At 45.0% G+C, this 22,378-nt stretch overlaps 1 protein-coding gene across 2 annotated transcripts in view; it reads right to left on the reverse strand.

The window, feature by feature from the left end:
* The window catches only part of GRM7 (glutamate metabotropic receptor 7), a gene marked incomplete at its 3' end in the record, with an annotated part of 304,230 nt that overhangs the window by 72,676 nt on the left and 209,176 nt on the right, over window positions 1–22,378 (reverse strand). For both annotated transcript variants that reach the window (XM_082004663.1, XM_082004662.1), the window contains exon 7: window positions 21,666–21,805. In XM_082004663.1, coding sequence (XP_081860789.1) covers window positions 21,666–21,805 — 140 coding nt within the window. The remainder of the gene's footprint in view (window positions 1–21,665; window positions 21,806–22,378) is intronic.

Consider the following 22,378-nt stretch of genomic DNA (forward strand, 5'->3'; position numbering starts at 1 on the left):
CCCAAACCAACACCACCGGCAGATGTAGCCAGACAGACTGTACTCACAGCTACCCAACAATTTTGCATCTTGAACTTAGCACTTGACCAAGTCGGTACTGAGAGACACAACGAACTCCTCCATTACAATTCTGCCAAATTTGGGAAGGATGCAAAACCTAGACTGCACTAGATGCTGTGGACACATGTTCTGATGTCTTGAAAAATCACATATGTACCCATCGTCCACTTGTCATCACGTTCATTGGCACACCTTCAACAGCATCATGTGCAGACTGACGCTCTTACAGTTCATCCACTGACGATTTCCTCTGATAAATGGGAAAAAAGCCCCGCAACTGGTTAATTGTAGGACGTTCAAAACAACTGATGAAAAAAGAACCTCAAAGTTGGCTGTGCTCCATGGTACGTGGATCCAGCAGAGCCACTCTGTTACAGTGGGACACTATGTTTTGTCCTACCACCACAGTACAGTGGAAAAAACACAAAAACAAAACCCAAAAGCAAGCAAGCAAACAAAAACCACAAAGAAAGAAAAGAAAAAGCTCCCTCCCAGATCCAGTGCCTCTCCCACAACCCCAGCGCAATTCAGCATCCGTCTTGCTTGGAAGTTAACCTTTAACTCTTTTTTTTCCCCCAAGCTCTCTCGACTCCCACGTACCGCCCAGTTCATAAATGCCTCGCGCTAGAGGGATGGGATCCATTTCCAATATAAATCCTCATTATGTTCACTACAGAACAAGAAATGCTTAGTCTGTCTCATAAGGCCCAACACAATTGTTCATTTTAATGAATAAAGTAACTCAATATATGTGTATAATTTAAACATCGTTGCTTTTCTTCCTCGCTACCACAAACATTTCTGTAATAAGCTATTTGTTCTGAGCCAAATTGTTTCATGCGATGTTTGATTAAAATAATAATCAGTACAAAAATAATTACATTAGTCATAATTAACCTACTCGGGGGAAAAAAATAGCCACGTTCCCTGACACGACTTTCATAACAACAGTGCCATTAATTCCACGGACACATTAGAAAACAACTATGGAGGATTGTGCTCAGATTTATTGCCACCTTTACTAATGGAGTCTAAAAGCAATCTGTAAGTCAGCAGTTCAAATAGTTTTTGTATATTCAACTTCACAGATAGCAATATTTGCACGCCTTAGCTCTTAGGGCTTAGCTATTACTGTCTTGTAATTAGTTTCTAAATCCAGGGCTCTAACACGGTAACGGTTTTAAGCTAAGAATATGTCAATAACACAATAGTCAACAGAGGCTTCTGCAAAATGTCAACCAAAATCCCTTCACTAGATAACAGCAACGATAAGCCGAACTACCAGAGAAAGATGCAAAGCTGCTCCAGTGACTTGCCCAGACACGGCAAATAAGGTGTTTCGCCTCATTCTGTAACTTATTTTCATTTCACTGCCTGCAGGGGATCGACAGAAAAACCTTAAGATGAGTGCGAAGCCTGCGAGGGGACGGAGCCAAGAAATCCTGACGGCTTTGGCTTGTGACGAAGAACTCGCTGCGTTATGAGCCGCGCAGCCTTTGTGCATTTTCAGGGTAGCACAAAAAGTCCCCAGAAGCTACAAAACCTCAGAACGATTGCGTTCGCAGCGGCAGCGTACCCGCTCCGGGAAGCCGCCGGTCCCCTCCCCTCGCGGTGCGGACCGAAGCCGTGGTCCCACGCCAGCCCTGCCGCAGGACCCGGCTCCGCTCGCCCTCGCACCCCTGGCTCGGGAGTCATCGGGTTAGCCTGGGTGCCCTCGGCACAGGCTTGAGCCCAGTTACACCCCGGCACCCCAAAATGAAGTAACGACTGAGCTCGCTCCTGCCTCTCCACTTTCTTTCTGTTTTCTTGTTTTAAATCAAAGTCCAGCGACTTTTAAAACTTTTAAAGCTTTTAAAACTCCTGCAGGGCAGAAGTAGGACACGTTAACTAAAACCCAGAGACAACGGTGTCTGAACCTGATCCCCAGTTGCTGTAAGAGCATCTCTGCCGGGACGGGGGTGCTGTGGCCGCGGCAGAGCCCGGGCACCCCGCTCCCCACACGGCATCCAAAATCTGGTCCTGAGCTCTGCAGCCCACCCTTGCCTCGGGACAGCTATTTCTTCTCCCCACTTCCAGTCAGCGAGACGGAGCATCAGCCCAGCTGCCTTCCTCCCGATGCCAGAGCTGACGTGGTTGTGCTAGCGAGTGTTTTTGGTGTATTGGGACCCTTCAAAAGAAAGCTACTTTTAGAGGAAAAGCAAAATCTCCTAAGTTTTCCTATTCTGCTGTATTAATTATCTTAAATCCCTCCAATCTATCCTTTTCATAAGCAAAAGTTAAACATCCTTATATATTTTTTTGTTCTGGTTTCTCCTACTGCTCTGCCCTTCTCGTTTCTGCCCTAGCGCAGCAGTCACCGCTGCGGGAAGGGACAGTGGCCCCTCCATGAACACACGTAGAACAAGCAAATCACAACTTTCTAATGGAAGGTGATGGAAACTCATGGCTTCTCAAAGTCCTCCAGCCAAAAAACTTGCAATTTTCCCATTGTCAGCACAAATCAGAAATGTTGCCAAGAAATCGTGACAACATTCCCGTAATGCCAGACCTTCATCTTCACACCTGGTGATTCAGACACCTATTAATGAGCAAAATGCCCCCGGGATCAGCCTCCCCCAGGAACTGCACAGCTCTGGTTTCCTCCTCTCATTAAGGTTGTGACGGCTCCTGGGGAGCCCCGGCGTGGGCAGGGATCCCACCGTGCAAAGTGCTGCACAAACGTCTCTGGACAACACCTCTCGAAAAGCTCTTCCAAGAGCGGGACCGGCTCGCCCGGTTACTCCCGCACCAGGACGCGGCTGCTCCGCGGGGGAGAAGCCGGGCACCCCGCACGCCGCAGGGAGATGCGGGATGCTGCTGGGTTTGCATCCCTGGCGCCTTCGGGGCTGGCACACCAGTGGTCACTGGGTAACTGGCGGAGGCTGAGACTGGAATACCGGAGGTCAGTCGTCTATCTGCGTTTTTCTCCAATGAGAAAAACTCTAATTTCATTTTAATGCCTTTAATACCTGTAGGCGCATCCAGGAGAGGCTCCCTCCCGCTCCGCTCTTCTCAGCTGAACGTTCAGCTCTGCATTACCCGTCGCGGGTAAAAACTCCCCTGGCACTGGCTCTTGGCACCCAGAGGAAAGGACAGTTGCTGTTTGCGTACAGGTATAAAAATCTGCATTGCACCCGCATCACTTTTTATTCAACATATTAAATTAATTATGATTTAAACTTCCAACTAAAAACATCGCTCTTGTTCCTACGCTGTCACTCCTTTTGTGGTGATCTCATAATAAGCAGTTCTTAACCTACATATAAACCCCATTTATTTTTCTCTTTCCTTTCCTGATATTACTTTTTCTTTCATTGAGTATTTGTCATCATTTTCTACCAATCTTACCTGCTTTAAGGACACCAGAAGCAAGTTACACTGAGCACTTGTAATAACATCTTTAACGAGATCCAAAGGCTGTTTGTTCTACATTAAACCAAGGACATTTTTAGCAGAACACCAACGTAAAGAAAAATGCTTAATCTACAATTTTTGCGAAAATGCTTATTATCATACATTTCTGTTGACACACAATAAACTGAAAATTAATTATTTTAATGCTTTTATATCTGACTGCAGCTTTGTGTCGTATTCTCACTAATGGAAGAGGATGGACCATGCATCTTCAGTATTCACCCTGCATCCCCGGCATAATGTTTTTTTTTAATTAAAAAAGAGCATGTACTTCCAAATGTGCATTTATAATACGCAATCCTTATCTATTTAAGTTGACAGGTTAGAGCAAATCTATTTTCCGAAAGCAGAGGTAATCCAAGACCATTTTTCAGCCTTAAGTAAGCGGCTTAGGATGAGAGTATCTGCAACCAGCACCACGCTGCGGGCTCGGGACAGGGCGCCTGGGGTCTGTGCCGCTGCCCTCCGTGGCGTGCCTGGCATCCCCTTCCCCACACAGCTCCTTGTCAAGTCGGGCAAAAGAGAACCCAGTCTAACAGTCGCCTGCTGCACTTCATGACATCGGCTAAGCTCACGGTGCCCTTAATAGCTTACATGCAGAAAATAACGTCTCCCATGTGGGGAGCAACCTAATTTCAGAATATCAAGTATTCAGCCAAAAATTAATAAAGCCAGCCCTTGTCTATCGCTGTTCATTCTGCTGCAGTCATTTTTCCCCCCTCAACCAACAACAGAGGTTTTTAGGGAAAAGTTTGGTCTCCAAGTGCGTTCCTTCAATTCCTGCTACAACCTAGCACAGTGCAAACCCGTGTAGTGTAAATTATCCGATTTTTGCTTTTTTTTTTTGAAGGGTGCTCTAAAGGCATCTGTTACTGGGGTAGAGCAGGAGGGAGGAAAACCTACTGCACGGCATTGAGGGGATAGTTACACATCAGATTTCAGCTTCATATGGGGAAAATGACAGGTCACTGTGGGACCAGCCCTGGGCCCCTTAATCAAGTGACAGTCCCACTGATTTCAGTTGGAGCTTTCCTTCCGTGAGCAATACCAGAGCAGTCTTTAATTACACTATAGATCACCTTTAATTACACTATGACATCACCAGCAGGTTACTCGAGAGACACAGCTATGAGGAAGAAGCTACCTGAAAAAGGGCTAACACTCAAAACTTTTTTTGGGGGCAGATCTAACCAACGTGGTGCGGGGATTACGAAAAGCAACCACTCGTTTTTAGTTCAGCTACCGGTTCACACTGCACGGACCACAGACAAGTAATCTGCCAGCGCTTAAGTCTGCCGGTGCCAGGATGCAAATCCCGCGAGTCAGGTGCCTTACCCGACTCCCAGGAAGCTTCAGCTCTTCCCTGGCTCAAATCCCACATTTCGGGCACCCCCCTGAGCCGTCACTAGGACGCTCCCTGAGACTTGCCAAAACAGCTCTCTGCTGAGCACATGGGAAGTGTGATTTTTCAAAGTCCTTGGGCTTGCCTTGATGAAGATGGATTTTAGTGACCACAAGCAAAGGCAGCTCCTTGCCACGAAGGTCTGCGCCCACCCTTGATTCGCTTTCGCATTACTCAGAAAAACGAATTTTTTTCTAGATTGAATCTCAGAAGCAGGCAGGTACTTTTGACAACATTTTTTGCAAATGTTTCAAAAAATATTATTCTCAGAGATGTCTGTAGAGAGGAAAGTTCAATGAGGTAAGATTGGCAGTGACAGACAGAACGGAAAGCATCAGACATTTTTTACTAATAAGCGACGCAATAGCCTTCACTCACAGCAGCCTCTGAAGGCTGGTTATACAAGCGAGACGATGGGCACTAGGCCTGCGCAGCCGCAAGGCATAAAGCACATGCAGCACTCAAAGTACGAGCTAAGCAGAAACACCTTCTACACATACCGTTCCAGTTCACCTTTACAAACAAACTTGCTAAGTCAGGACTATCTGATTCAGTCTACAAAGTTAAATATTCTAGGAGAAGATCACCCTCCCTCATCATTTGATATTTATATTTATATTAGATTTATATATCATTTAACTAACGGGCCAAACGAGAATCCCCGAACAAAACCAAAATGAAGTTACCCACTTGGGGCAGAGAGCAAGATATAGATGTGCTTTACTCCGGAGAACACAAAGATCTCAACACTGAGAAAACTCCTGCCCTTCCCCTCTTACGTGGTAATTTATCCGAAGAACGACCCTCAGCGCCAGATGAGCGTCCCTCCAACCCTCAGCATCCGCATCTTCAGAAAAGACATGGGGAGAACTGAGCCGCAGGGGCACACTTCCCAGCTTTCAGCCCAGCACGCTGTCCTCGCTGTCAGCCATGCTCCGAGAAACCTCGATCCAGGGCGCCAGAAAAGAGCAAAACACCACAAAATGCTGAGACTTACCCCAGCTCCGGATTGTCAGGTCTCTGGCTGTGAATCCAGTCCCAGTGGCTGAACCGAGCTCACTAATTCACCAAACCGGTCTGAACGCCGTTACCATCAGCCTCGCTGCAGAGCTGCACCGGGCTTCGCAGCTTCAGCCTCGCCAGCGAGCCCACGCCGTCGGCACTACGGCACGAAGGAGGCGCGAGCAATGCCCGCGGCACGCCAACGGCAAGAGCTCACCTGGCTTCTTTAAAACGACCGATCCGCCGGCTACAGGTTTCTTTGAAGAACTATTTGGAGGGTGTGGGTCAAAAGTAGTGATGTCTTGACACTGATTATATTCCTGAAAAGTGGGTACGTTTCTTCCTGATTAATGACGGCACAAACTCCGAGTAGGAATTGGGGTTTCAACTCAGAGAGGTCTGGAGCAGACGTGCCTACATATATTCATAGGAATCTACGTAAAGCAGTCCGTTAAACAACATCAAGCCTTTGAAGAGGCTGTGTGTTTTCAGCAGATGGGACCAGGAGCAGGATGTGCCCCTCAACGCTCAGAGGAGGTGTCGCTGGCAGGACTCAAAAGCCACAATTTCAGCCTGGAAAAAAGTCCGCTCATCTCACTCATAAACTGCACTTTTGCCAACTCCTGATATTTCTCTTGTCATATATAAGGAGATAAAATTCTGCTTAATTAGAGGAGCAATTTACAGCTTGTCTGCCTACTAACCGGGACAACAAAAGCAGACCTACGGAAATAGTAGCCTGGACACCCCTCTCAAGCACTGAATCAGCTGGCTTGTCCTGCAGTGTCACTGTCACATCTTCAGTGAGAGGCAGCTGGAAGTGAAGCCTGGCACCTCTGATGACCAGCCTGCAGGGAGGAAAATGCTCCTGCATAGCAAGAAGAGGTCACCGTGCCCAAATGACCTTGGCACTGCCATTTAACCTGCCTCTGGGTCCGCCAGCACCCAGCATCTGCTGTCGGAGAGATGAAGCACCAGCCTGCCTTGTGTCCCCAGCCATCCCGCGCACATCAAGCGCCAGGAGCCCAATAGGAGTGGTCTGATCATGACAGGATTCGTACACGCTGCAATGCAAAACAAAAAAGGGAGAAGATGAAAGATGTCATTTCAAAGCAAGGTGGCCCAGTTACATACCGATGTAAGAGAAACTGTTCAATATTTTACTGTTCTGGTAGAAGGAGCCTTAACAAAGTTCCCTTCAATCAAAGGTTATTTCAGATCTTTAGTTTCTTCTGCTTTTTAGAATGGTTGGACATGTTTGCACGTATCTTATTTCAAGCACACTCATGTTGCAGCTAGAATATAATTAAGAAACTTAAATGTCATGAGGTATGCAGGAAATTAGATACGGCTACCTTCTGTATGCCCCCCAACAGAGAAGGCCAAAACGGTCTAGCTGACTCCCACGCTGTTTTCCATCCGAAGATCTCAGTGGTACATGAAAGCAGAAGCACAGAAGTAGGATGAAGGAAGCTATCAGGTGTAATAAAGCCATGGTACAGTGAGATGAGGCCAAAGGCACCAGCGTGCAGTTTTTGGCACGTGCCCACTAACTCTACCAGAATTTCCCAGGTATCTGTAGCTCTGTACCTGCTCAGCGCCCGTCCTACAGCACCGAAATTGAAGGGTTTCATTGTGCAGGATGACAGGAGACCCGCAATCCAAAGTACCAGCGCACGCCAAACAGAGCTCAACATTAGGGCAAAAAACCTCCTTACTGTTTAAGCAGTCGAAATCCAACGTTCAAACGCTTGTTCCATAATGCTCAACAACTGGCAAGTTTAAGTCCTAAATGACAAGCCTGGATGACAATGGCACATCTAAACAAATCCAGGAATTCTGATTTTTCTCCTGAAAACTCCTTTTCTGAGTTATTTTTCATGGTATAGTCAGGAGTTGACCGTAACCAGGTTTTGAGAAAAGGATGAGCCCTTTATGTTCGTTCATCTCTGCTTATGAGCTAACAACTTCTTTTTTCCTGTTATTTACGATTATGAAAAGGAATACATCTGCCAAATCTGATATACTACTTTCAAGACGGAAAGATGTACCAAATGGCATGTGTGTAATTTGGGTAGCATTTATCTTGAAGTGCCTGCCAACTCAAAATGCTTTAGTTTATTTATCCTACTAATTCCCAAGCTGATTCAAAGATCAGTATTTGCTAGTCAAATTATTTGGTCCCACTTTTACTTTTTTAAAGAATCAGCATCAATGGTACAGCAATTTTCTCATCGTGTCTATCCTGCATGGCATAATGACACACAGGCCGGGGAAGCAAGATGAAAGAAATACAAAATTCTGAGTGAAACTCAGTACCTAACTCATTTAGGCCCTTAATTGGATTGCTGCAGCCTTATTAATACTATTAAATTATCTTGCTCGGGTTATACTCAGTCAGTCGGTCCCTAAAAGAACTGTAGATGGTACGCAGAAAATTAGGGTTGGCCGATCGGCCTTTAATTATGCTGCACTTGGGGCCAGTCTTCCATCAACACCGCAGTCACATCTCGCTGAACCCGAGCGGGGAGAGGAAGAGGAAGGTGATGTGGTTGTGACGGGCGGTTGCTGCAGGGGAAGGTGGCCAAGGGCTGATGCCGGCAGTTCCTTCTGCTCTGAAAGCTGCGCGAGACGCTGGTTTGGGTAGAGAGACAAAATGGAAAAACCCAGCAGCATACGTTGACATTGAAGATAATTTCATGGATTTAATATCTAAATTAGTACTGGCCCTCCAATCACACCCTGCCTAAAGTGATAATGGTATTGGTCTAGTTGAAATGTCACTAAAATTCTGCAAAAAAAATTCATAGCTTCGTTGTGGGTTTTTTTTAACTTAACCTTGCAAAGCTACGTAATTTCGTGCCTCATCATATTTTTGCATACTAAAGCAATAATAACACAACACTTTGCCTCCTCCTCCCCATCCCTTTCCATCTCCTTGAGAAGAAAAAGAAAGACTGGACCTGGTATCTCATTCCCTCCACGTGAGCACCCTGAATATTTGACTGTAAGACACAGTCCCCGTTGTGCACCTTCCTTCCAGCGCAGTGAACGAGGGACAGGGCGATGCCTTCAGCGAAATGGAGGGGCCTCCCGGCGCGCTCCCCGCAGCGGGGAGGTGGGATTCGCCCCCAGGTGAGGGGCGACCCTGTGCAGGGCTCCCGGGTCCTGAATGAACTCACACCTCAGGTAAGGGCGGCGGCGGAGAAAAGCCTGCACCAGCTCTTCCCGTCGTGTTTTTGAGAGGAAAAGGGACCCAAGATGGGCCTTCGCGAGGGGAGGTTTAGGTCTGCGCTACCCCTCGCCACCGGTCTGGAGGACGGGCACGGGGCGGAACGAAAGGTCTAAGTACAGTTCCCGCTGGCAGCCAGATGCTCGGCTGCTGCCTGTAGCGGTCAGACGCACACCCCTCCCCGCCGCCCACGGCTGCGGTTAACAAGCAAGCAAGGTTGTTTCATGGGAATCGTTTAACACACCATTTTCATATAAAATGCACTTTTCCAGATTAGTGGAAGAAGAAACAAAGGAAAACACAGGAAATAAAGGCCTCCCCTCACCTTTTAAAAGCAGGCTGAAGACCCTTTGCAGCTGTTTATTTGGGGCCATCATTGCCTATCACGTGAACAATTAGCTTGAGACACATTAAAATCCACGCTATATATCCGATATTATAGTCTTGCTGCAAACCACGTCAATTTTCCACAGAAATCAGTATTCAGGGACATTTCAAAAGTGATTATTTTTGACCTATTCAATACATTTTCTCTGTCAGGAACTTTTATGCTTTGCTTAAGTGTTGGAAACTCTAAGGACTGTTTACATGGTCCTAATGTGTGCAGAGCTTTTTAAATACCCTTTATGGGATTTCTTTCTCCCCTCTAAAGCAAACAGGCACAATGTTCTCCGGTCACTGTAATTTCTACTCTACTACCCTCGGCACTTGCATCGGTATGGTAGCAAAATTTCATTTTGCAAAACACAGCTGGATTATGTTTTGGACCTACAAAAACAGCTTTAAGCCAGTAGTTCCCATATCTGCTAAGACAATACGTTAAAAACTTTCCATGCAAATTCGATAAATAAAAGTGGAGGCAAAGGAGCAAGCCTTTGGCTGCCGCTGATAGCCACAGGACTACGGGTGTGCCTGGAGGACGCCGGCCCGCACCTGCCGAGGATCTGCCGAACGAAAACCTCAGGCAGGCGCAGTCCAAAAGCCTGTGATCCCGCTCACTGCCCTGGCTTCCAGGTTTTGCACGTGAAAGGCACGTGAAAGCCTCAGTTCTCCAGACGTGAGCACCTCAACAGAAGCCCCTGTGTATTTCATTCGTCCTCTGCACAGAAGCATAATATTTTTTTTTCCCCTCTCTTTGTGTCAGGACGCGCCGTTGATTCGTGCCTCCCTGGAAGATGTTGCTGGAAGAGCTGAACCACCAGCCCTCCGCGTGCCTCGCAGCGCGAAGCGCGCGCTCGGTCTGTCCCCGCGGGTCCCCACCGGCCCCGGCTGCGTGCCGGCCTCCGGAAGCAGAACGCCAGGCACTCGCGACTCGGAGACAGGGATATTAACCACAGACCTTCTAGCACACAGCCAAGCTGCGAGAGGAAACGCAGAGCGGGTGAGAAAGGAGACGTCCCAGAGCGACACGTCACCCGTGTCTCGGGGGCTGCCCCGCTGGGCTCGCCGGACACGAACCTCCGTGCTGCCGACCACTACCTCCAGGACAAGAGATTACACTTATTTTGCAAAGGAAAAGAGACAAAACTTAAATGCGTTTGATCTAGAAGCAGAAATTCAATCGCTGCTTTGCTGATACTTCTTCGATTCTCCCTCGTCTCCATGCAGAGCCCCGGCTTGCCGTTGTCTACTGTGTGAACCGCGCGCCTCCGCCCCAACTCACCGACTTGAACACGGACAGCGCTTTCCGTCAGGCTTCCTCGGCCAGGGCGAGGACGAGCCGCAAACACGGAAGGCGGCACCGCACCTCTGCGCCGCTGCGGACGAGCCGCGACCGAGGGCGGCGAGGGCAGCTGCCAGGCACGGTGGGAGCAAACCGACGCAGGAGCTACGGGGGTCCTAGAAACACGAGTGTTTACCGGATCACCCGACAGCCACCTGCCCCGTGCCGTGGGCTCGGCTGCTGTTGAGAGGTTGCTGTATCCTGCTGTCCCCTCGGCGAGCAGAGCGGCTTCGCCGCACACGCGCGGCGTTCTTCTCTACGCAGCCGGGTGAACTTCTCCAAACACAGCAAAACACATCTGTCATCGAAAAGCAGCTTTCTGTTTTCAGGTATTAAAAATATATTATGTTACCGAGGGCATATATTATGCCCTCAATAACACACAAACTGACATTATTACTCCTGCCAAAAGCAACCAAACCTGTTAATTACCCATAAAATATCCCAGGAAAGTGTTTGCTCTTGAATATATTTGCTGACAAAAATACATTAGACTTGCAAAAAGGGATTTAAGAAGCCATGTGTAGGAGCAAAACCATCACCTATTTTAAAAACATAGTGATTTATTTTGTGACCTTTTATTTCTTTCGTTACTCATTCTCAGAACGTAAGTCTGCCTGCCTACAGGCTCGTGGACATTTAAGAGAACCACACACAAGATGAAGCAAATTCTGAAGTCACAAAGTCTTCTGCTACATAATTTTTTCCATTACAGATTTTATGGGCTCCTTGTGTTTCTGTTTCTTTCCTATCTTTGAAAAGATATATAATACACCTTAGATATTCTCTCAGCCTGGTTTCTCTTCACATTTATAGCTCTACAAACATTTTACCTTGTGGCATTCTCAGACCTGGAGGAAAATTATACCAATGCTCAGAGTTGCCAGAAGCTGATACAGCTTAATTCCCTTTTCTTTGCCTAAGGTAGTACAGCTCACACAGTGTACATTACCACCTAGGCAAAATGGGTCAATAACAAAGAGGAAACGGCATTTCACATCTTTAATTCCAAGTCTGAGCTAGTTTTCAGAGTGAGGTGTAAGATTTAGCTATTGCCTTCCTATTTTTATATCGTGAAAATCTATTTAGAAAGTTCAACTCGCTGCATAACCTTTCTTCTTTGAAAAGAAAAACCCCACAGTTTTAATATTTTCAAATGTGGCAAATAACAGGCAGGAAAGAGGTCCGCACTGGCCTGGCTCTTCTCATTGTGAATTATCTTCTAATTCTAAGTGGTGACTGACAGCTGCGGGTACCTGTTCTCCTGGATGGGTCTGTTACGCTATTCACATCCAACCTTACCAAAGCCTCCTAATGCTCGAGTTCCCTAAGTTCCTTTCCCCGTACCAAAAGATGCCACCCCGGCAGGATTTCTGATCCTCTTCACACAAGGCCTTGCTGCAGAATGACCGCACCGGACTCCCATGGGGTGCCAGCTCTCGCAGCACCCACGTTCCAGCTACCGGCCAACGTTACGTAGCCCTCAGCTTTCTATCGCGTACCTGCGTTAATGCAGTCAACATCGAGCTGCCCCGAAGATTTCCCGGTTTAATTTGGCACTACATGCTAGATGTTTGGCACGAGTGTCCTGAAGGACACTTGGAGATGCGCTCTGAGATTCTCTGGATTACAACATGCACTACCCGGGACTTTCTTCTAAAAGAAAGCAAAGACACAATTATCTGCATTTATTGAGGATTTGCAATGACTTGTTTAGCTCTCTTCCATGGTACAGAAGAAGTGCTGCTTGATTCACATGGTTACTACCGTGTATTTTGAGGTTGTGCCCTTATCTGAATAAAAATTATTTACAACAGCCCTTTCTAAACCTAATGTGTCAAAACCACCTGTGGTACTACAAACCGCTTTGGTTTTACTCCAAGAGCGCTTACCAAGTTAGGCTGCAATCACAGCTTGTGAGCGGGACCAACGTGATTTCGGTCCTGCTGCCTGCTAGCCTGCACTCTGGAGACTTGATGGCGGACTATGGAATTAGCATATGGTCATTCAGCGGGCCAGTGGTTTGAAAAATCCCTTTCCAGTTGGCTGAGAGTTAATTCCACAAATTAAGATAATTAAAGGTGTTCATGCCGGTCATGGTTGACATGAGCAATGAAAGATTACAGAACCTAATGACAGAACAAAATAAACAACGTCTATTATTACAGTATATATTACATTATTACAGTATATATTATAGCTATTGACAAGTTGGGCATGGTAACGCGCTAGCCAAACCGCGTAACTGGGATGTACTTCGGTAACACCGATGTAATTATTCACCTTTACGTTCCTAACTGGACCGCACACAGTTTGCCTGATGGCGTAGCAGAGACTGCGCTCAGAAACGCCCAGCGACGGCCAAGGGCTTTGCAAACAGGCTGTAGACCCTTCTGGAAGGGCTTTGCGTTTAGCAGTGTTTATGCTGCGAAATAATTCCCACAAAGTCAGGCACCCGTGGCCCCGCGAGCGAGACCGTGGCCCCGTGTCACCCGGGGACCGTTCGATGCGACGCTGAAAAGCGGGTGGAGATACGGGACCAGGGTCAAGGGAGCCGGAGACGCAGCGTGTCAGTAATGGTGCCACGGGAGAGAGGCGCTTCAGGTGGCTTTGGTTCATCGCAGTGGGGTGTAAATGCTTAAATAAGCAGCCCAGAACTTTTTTAATGTACCACAAACCTCGCAAAACCTATTTTGGGGCAAAATAACATTTCCGGAGAGTGCCCTGAGAAGACGAGGAACGCCGCTGCACTCGGACACGGCCCAGCTGGGGGCCAGCGGCAGCAGCGGTTGCATGTCGGCGGAAGCAGCACAGGCTGAGCAGAATTGCCATGGGAAAGAAATAGCCCGGATTAAGTTACTTCCCGAAAATGTCAATGAGGCAGCAGTGTCTAAAATAATTCGTATTTTTTCAGCTATCAGAAACCCAGTTACTTCTGGATACAACTACCTGTCCATGTATGCCGATATGCTGTAACGTACAGCTAATTAAATCTGAGGGTTTAGCCAATTTCATTAAAAATGTAAATGGTGGTAATTTTCAACAAGTGGCTGCATCGGCTGAAAGCTCAAGGTTCTCCACAAACAAAACATACTAATCATGCTTAATACTTAAAATCTTTATTTTAAATAACACCCTGACCTCATTTGCTGAATTTGTTTAATGAGACTGTCTAACACGTGAATAATGCACACCTCCTGTCAACCCGTCAGCTCTCAAGATTCCAGGCTCCAGGTTGCAATATAGATGTATTATCTTCGTACCAGCTACTCATTACGGTCTGTAACAGGAATAGGAAATGACACTGCAAGAGCCAATTTATGTGACAATAACTGAAATGAGAAAGGAAATTGATACCAATTTTTATCTATCTTGACGTAATCTTTGAACCATGATTTTGAGCTTACTCAGATGTTGCAAACCAACAGAAATCTTAAGGATTATATATTGCAAAGGTCTGTGCATGTATCTACATCCATCCATCCATATATACACATATAAAGGCATGTAAACACACACTTTTTTTAATATATATTGGCAAATAAGGGTTTTGCGATTATACGTTGCATACCTACAGGAGCTAGAACTGATAATGCCATCGATAATTGTGCTTTCAGTTACACGCAACTTCACTGAGATGAAATTGTTTAAGCTGAAACTTTCCAGGCTGGGAAATGTAAAGTCTCTATTTTTTAAATTTCGGATAAAATACTTCAAAATAGTAGGTCAAATACGTTCTTTTAAAAAAGTGTCTAAACAATCCCAAAATAACCCTATGGTCACTGCAGTGAAATTCTCTCATCCCTTGCTATTTGCAGCAAAAATTCACCAGATACATGCCCTTTTGCTCTCCTCCTACCAGGAGCTGGGAAATCCCAGGCTTTCAATAAACTGAAATTTGCACATGCTCCAGAAAGATTTGCCTTTTAATATTCTTAAAAAACAACCCATCTGCTCTGAACATGCTCTACCCCAAGAAAAACAAACAAACAAACAAACAACAAAACCAAAACCCAATGAACAGAAATAAATTTGAACACATTATTTTAGAGAAATACCATCTGTTGGCAGAATGTTCCTGAGCATCAAACTTTGCGGAATAGTTGCTTGAATCTAATTGCCATTCAGAATATTCTACCAAAAACGTCAGGTACATATAGGTCTCTTGCCAGAAGGTTACACATTTAATTACTCTTTTCATTAGCTTGCTATTCATAACATTTATTTCCAAAGTCTAGAACAGAGATGTTGATGCCATGTAGATAGATTAGTCTGAGCCCAAACAGATTCAGTAGGTGTTCAAGTGAGCAGGAGCTGCACGAATTGCACAAACGATTAAAAAATTACTGAATATATTTCTATTTGTGCGCAAAAAAGAATTTCAGCATGCAAGTCACATCATTCTCTTTGTCAACGACTTCCTCTGAAACCAGCCCTGCCGTCAGGGTCAGCGCTGGCTCCCCATCCTCGCTGGCCATCGAGCTCTACGCGCGCGCTGTGCTCTAAGACCAGAGACTCCGAGGTACAGGAATGTTACTTTCTTTAAAGCAAGGCTTTTTCCCCCATTTTTCATGCTCCTCTAAAATACTGGCCTGAACCTACAGTGAAGAAAACAACATAATACAGGTATTTCCCCAAGGAGGAGGGAGTTATTAATAAGCACAGAGCAATCTCCCTCACACCGTATCACATGAGCCAGGATTTATAAGGGGAGTTAGATCCATGTAACGTACGTGTTTATGGAACCGTATTGATAATTATCAATACTATTAATCTTCTAAGAATTTGTTTAGAAAGATTGCAGCAATACATCACCTATTGCTGGAGGAAATTAATAAAAGTGTAAGGAATTGCTAAGCAGCCAGCCTTCCCGACGCTGCATGCAAGACTCCATTTAATCGGCAGTCATGTTTCAAGCTGTACACGGCTTCATGTGAATAAACAATTTACAATTCAAGGGCACATCTATAAAACAACACAGATTTTTTTGTTTATCTCTGCACATGGTATGCTTAGGCATCTTTAATATGTATTTGTTTCTTTTTGCAAACAAATTAATTAGAGCAATGTTTTAATTTTATCTGGAGCTTACAGTTAACCCTGTCTGATGCTTTGGAAATGAAACATGTTTCAAGAGGTACTTGAAATCTCTACAGTGCAATAATGGACAGGACACCATGTTTTCCATCATTGCTCTTTAGCAGTCAAGAATCCACCTTCTTCAGCCACCCTGAAAATGTGCTGCAGCATCTGATCAGCACCTGAGCGCCCAGTGGCACCTTTATGAGCCGTAACATCGAGCTGGAAGAGCGCACTTGACAAGCTGGAGATGCTGATGCAATTAAAACAACATGATGCACCCTATGAGGACACTAATAGGCTAGAAGTGTAGCATTAATTAGATAATCAAACTGAAAAAAACCAAACCATTAGCTTGGTCTAGAAAGATATCCCTCTCTAATGGCAAATAAATAGGTCTCCTGTAACCATTTCACAACTCACCAAGACGAAGGTGAAACGGGGCATCACGTCCGCCACGACATTGCAAGTTGCAGAGGGATGGTACGAGATGAACACTGCATCTCAGCTGGGTGCTCCACCACACAACGGAGGTGAGAGCACTTCCCCCACGGACAGCTTCTGTCTTGGTATTCAGTCAAGATCTCTAGTCCATCACACAGGATCTCAACACCCCAAGAACTCATTTGTTGCTACATCACAGAAAGACGAGCAAAAGCCCGGACAGGTTCTCTCCAGCCTGCTCATGGCTCAGCCTCGGCAGTGCGAACACATCCAAATCAGGACTAAGCCACTCAAACTGAAAACTTTAAACCAGCTCAGCCTTTTAATGACGCTCAGAAGCTTGTCAGTATGATATAGGACAATAGGGTAGAGATGGAAGAAAAGGCCAAAGCTCCGCCTTTTAAGTCAAATGCAAGTCTGTCACTCACTTCAGCAATACAAGAGAATGAACTGGTATGCCCACTTGTCCAAATCCAACAGCAGTCTACCTCCTGGGCAACACTTTTGCGTAAATCACATTTAAAAAAAAATTATTAACAGCAAAACTAGCTTTACTTTACTTTTCATTCTGCATAACTGTTGGATATTTCTAAATTTTGCTATCATTTTAGAAGAAAATTTGAAGGAAGTGGAACATATGGAAGCTCTGTCTGCCCACCCATCTGTCAATACCAACTTCCTTCCTAATAACTTTTGAACTTGCTGGGGAAGTTGAAGCACATTTGCTACAAGCAGAGATTTCTGAAGGAAGTGTCTGAAGGCCTGGTAAAACTCAGTGGAGAGTTAGAAGAAAGATCCACCAACACCAAGCATCTCTCTGAACCTTCTGGTTCAGCCAGGCAGCCGACCAGTTAGCATACGTGTTAATTCAACAACAGCCACAATAGAGGCTGTCGCTTGCACAGCAAATGATATAGAGGTGTGGGAGGGAGTTCAGGCACTGCAGGAAAATTGTGGAGACAACTATGGGAAGGAGTCACAGGAAACATGATGGAGAATGCTGCTGTGACACGGTACACAGAAGACAAATCCCTGGAAAAATAAGATTCAATAATTTCACAGGGATTGTTTTCTTTATTTTTGGATTCTGACAGTTCAGGGACACTTGCAGAGGTTTGGATGTGAAAACATAATAAAACTGGGACGTGCTGAGTTAACTCTATATAGAGAAAGAGAAGCAATATCACCAAATTTCCCATGAGAACCTGCAGTTCCTCTAGGAGTGATCCATTTCTTTCTCCTTCAGGCACATCCGATCCTCCAGGAGAGATGTGTTTCTTTTTTTTTCAGGCACTTCAAAGCATTACAAGTCGCATTCATAAAAGCCAGCGGCGTACCAGAGCTGGTCAGTCAGTTCCTTGCATGCCTATAGTGCCTCCTGTTGAGCAACCTCAAAGTGCTCTACAGAGGCTAACAAATAAAGGCACGCGTCAAGAAGACATCTACTGTTATTGGATCTATGGCATACACAGCGTGAAACAGCATGGAGAGTTAATTACCTTTCTAAAATTCAAAGTGAAACATAAGGCATGAAAGCAGAACCCAAGTAGTGAAACATAAGGCATGAAAGCAGAACCTGTGTCTCCTTTCTGGCTACTCTGCCTTCATGTTTAACCCACAGAGTCATCTTCACTGGTTTCTGCTGCTTGAACAGCACAAGTATTGTAGATCTAGTTATTGCTAAGGAAAAAGTTGCCCATTTGAAAAGCAAAACAACCAAAAACCAGCTGGTACATGACACACCTCCTTCTCCCCGTGGTAGATTCCCCCTTTTCACCACTAGCACTTTTCGGTTTTGAAACACATCATTAAAGCTAAATCCAGTTAAAATAGTTCTCCTCACAATGATGCAACTGCCTTGTAATACATGAGTGTAGCCTCAACGCTAGCATAGTAAAAGACAGTTCTGCTTCCAGATGCTAATATTACTGTGGTCAACAGTTTTGTTGTCTAATTGCATTAGCTGTGTCTTTGCTATTCAACGGGCTGTGGGGGTCACGATACTGGATTTCAATAGGGATGCAGCTGGCCAAGTTTCTGATCCTAAAATTCAGGGCAAAGCATTTCAAACTGGATGCAGGAGGATGCGAACTGTAAGTCTGGCGTGCTAAATCTGCACACAGGGGGACGAAAAGGGCTGACGGAGCTTGACATAATCTTCGTAAGAGAGAGGCAGGAGGTGCTCTTCCGTGACCTCGTATGGGAGGTGGGTGGGCATCTTGTAACCGCAACCTCACTGCGGGGAGAACAAAGCACTGCACCAGTCTTTCATGGAATACTGGCCAAGCCATTTAAAATTAGACATCTGCTCATTTCTCCTTGCGTCGTTATCTATGAAATACAGCCAAAATTGTTACTAAATCATGCATTGAGTACTAGGCAAAGCTGTACTAGTTTGCCTGACATCAAGCAAGCAAAGGAAAATTTGGTGATTATACTGTCCTTACATAAATGCTACATTACGTCCCACGTTTACTGCAGTGAGAAGTCATAAAATATTTTCTTGGTTATAGACCGAATTCTGACCTCAGATACAGAAATGTAAATCCAGGGTGAGTCAACGGCACTCAGAGGAGACACCTCACATACAAACTTGCTAAAGGGAGAGCAGAGTCTGGCTCTTGGGTGTGCAGGGAGGAGACGTCTGCCTTTACTGAACATTTCTGCCAGACACAAAAAAGCAAAAGGTGATACAAAGATGTGGAGAAGCAATCAGGATTGAAAGAAATACACAGACAGCTGCAGACATTTTCTAAAACCAGGTTTATAAACTCATGACAACAAAAAGAAAACAAGCTGGTATAGAGTATTTTAAGACTTGCAAATACGTTGTTAAAGATCTCTTCAGTCTATCTACTGTCTTGTGCAATAGAAAGAGAAATGTAAAAAGAAGCCACTCTGTAATTTTACATGAAAAAATACGATACAGCTATCAAGATTAATCAGCCCTGTGCTCCCCTACTTCTGCCTCTCACTCCAAAATACTGTGAACAGGGCGGTGACAGACACCATTGTAGATTAGGCTGATGATAGACTGAACAGTAGCACCACTTCCAGGGAAATAAAATGCCAAGATGTTCCTGCTCCTTCTTTGAATGAGGACAATGATAAAGAAGAAAATATTTACTCACCTGTGATGGTCTTCAGCACTTACTTACTTACCGCTTTTGAGATCTGGAGTGCCCTTACTATTAAGGCCTGCATAACAGGGCAGAACTACTTTTCTCTGTTGTAACTGAGGAAATTCAGACACACAGAACAAAACCAAACTGCCCAAGATGACAAATCTCTTGGAAAACAAAGCATCACTTCAGCATTTTCTAAATTAAAATTAACACTCTCAGCAAACATGCTTTCTTTTGTTTCCCCTCTCATGTTGGTATTAAGTAAGAATTGGGGAAATATATCCTGAAGCGTTATCTCCACAATAATTACTGAAGACAAACTGTAGCCTTTGGCAGTTCTTCCTGGGATGTATTCAATAGCAGCTATTATTTTGGTTGGTTATTTTAGAGTATCCTTGACTTCTCTAAACTCCACAATTTTCTTTTATTGTAAGAAAATACAGACAGGAGCTACCACAGCAATGCTAATCCTGTGTGAGAAACTAGGACCCATAAGCAAGTAGAAGGGAAGTTACTGAGAGAATCTCAACTACTGATGTAACCCTGTAGCTGTGAGGATATGAGGGCGAGGAAAGTGTGCTTTTTATGGAAACATTTAACACAACAACAGGAATACACATCAAGCTCCATTAATTTAGCTTTAAATTTTAATGAATCAGGATGTGTAGTTTATATGAAGAAGGATTACTTAATAAAATATTAATATTTTTGCTAAAAGAACTGTAAATTGCAAGTTAATATAGCTTTCCTTAAATAGAACATCAAAAGTTGAAAAACACCGGAAGAGCATACAGCAAAATGAGCCAAAATTCAAGAAGAGCAAAACGTTGTGGTCAGTCTCAAAGACTGGACCCTTGGTAGTCCACATTAGTTACTTAAATTAACAAAAGACATGAAAAAAATCAGAAAGAGAAAGGGTCCTGCATTTGGTTACAGTCCAGATGATGGTGTTTTGATGTACCTAGATAGCCGACGGCTTGCATCCCAGCTGAAGAGCTGCATAGGTGGAATAGTAGCTCAGATCTCCCTGCAATTAACGGGTCTCGTCCCGCAAGTGCAGCAAGCACTATCCTGGGTCCGCACACAGAGACCTGAGGCACAAGCCGCAGTTGCTGTGACCACATGCTGCGTGCCAGGTATGCCCTGGCCACCTCCCTTTCACCCTGCACACCGTTTTCCAAGGAAATCAGCAGCAGAGACAGGGAAAGAGCCATAACACACCGAGAATGGACAACGTAAGGAGCGGGAGCTGGTATAACCTCAGGTGGGAACTTTGACTGAGAGAGGAAAACCCTTTTGTAGCAACTGGCATTTCCCTTCAGGAATACCTTGATTTTATTCAGGCTCTGTTGCTGAAGAGCAGTCAAACTGAACTGAGTACACTGTCCTTGTGCTTTAATAGCAATCTACAAGGAGTCAGATAACTCTAAGGTTAAACCGGCACCATTTCTCCATTATTTGAGGCTCACGCAACTTGCACAAAGTCAAGCAGGAAGCCTGAACCCAGATCTCCAGAGACATGTCACAGACCATCCTTGTGCGGACGAAGCTGACACAAGAGTCTCCAGCTTTCTCAGCCATCAGCTGTGGTTTTTTCATCTGTGAAACATCAAAGTATCTTGGAGGTCTTTGATCACCTGCTCTTACGTGCTTGTTTTTCTTTAGGCGTCATTACAAAAAGGCCATCTCATTCATATGGATATCTTTGCTACGTGCTTAAAAGTAACACCGGAAAAGTGAGTCACTCAAAAAACATTTAGTTTCAGCTTTCCTAAAACTAGAAAAACTGAAGAATATAACTAGGAAAACTGAAAAGCATTTGCACATGAAAGGCCACTGGTTTCAAACTAAAAAGCATTACTGCTTCATTTTCCAAGTTGGCAACTAGGGACTTCAGACACACAAAAGTAATAAAATGTGCATCATCACCTAATGTCTCTATTAGTCTGAGGAGCTTTGGTACTCAGGTTACAGGGAAAAGGTTGCAGGACAGAATAAAAGAAGATAACATACAAGAAGACATGCATTTATGTAGCTGCAAAAAAAAAAAGTAAAGATCCCTATTAATTTTTGCATGATGTAAAGAAAACATTTAGCGACTATCCCTGACCAAAAAAGTGCAAGCAAAGAATAAGATAGACTCACGTTGAGCTGGAGGTCATCTGTCCACTGGCCGATGAGGCGGTAGCCCGGAGTGCTGGTGTTGGTTGTGTGGTACTGGAAGATGTCGTAGCGCCCCGGTGCATCACCATTTTTGTTGAACATCACTGGAGTTCCAGCACTGCCTGGGGGAAGAAAACAGGACAAAATCCAACCAACCAACCAACAAAAGCCCAATCTTTACAGTACCTATTTTATTTAGTCACAGTTGAGAGCTTTTGGACTGGCAATGCATTTCAGGCAAAGGTCATCTATCACCCCAGCCATCTAAAACGGATGCTTCAGGACACAGTGGCATCATCCTAGACCTCTTCCAGAGATTAATTATCACTGCTCAAACCTACTGACTAAAAAGAAAATGAACCAAAGCTAGATCAGCCTTACTTCACTCTAGCTTTGCACAAAGCAAGAAATATCAGAAGGCTTTTTCTCCTGCCCTCCAGCTTCCCTCCCATCTCTCTTTCCTCAGGGAGTTCTTTAGTGAAAATCACTCCTGTGAATGGAGCCTCTAAATGATTCTACCCTCCCCGGCCCTGAAAATGTTCCATCTGCTTCCGAGAGATACTGCTGTCACAAGTCAGCCCAGGTCTGGTGAATCTTGACTAGCATCCAGGAATAGCTTCCTCCTCCACAATATGTTCTTATTCCTGTAATGAGCATGCAGTTGGGATGGAAAAGAACAGACTAAGCTATAGGAA

This window comes from Phaethon aethereus (genome assembly GCF_964289735.1).
Source record: "Phaethon aethereus genome assembly, chromosome: 11".
In the NCBI taxonomy this organism is placed as follows: domain Eukaryota; kingdom Metazoa; phylum Chordata; class Aves; order Phaethontiformes; family Phaethontidae; genus Phaethon; species Phaethon aethereus.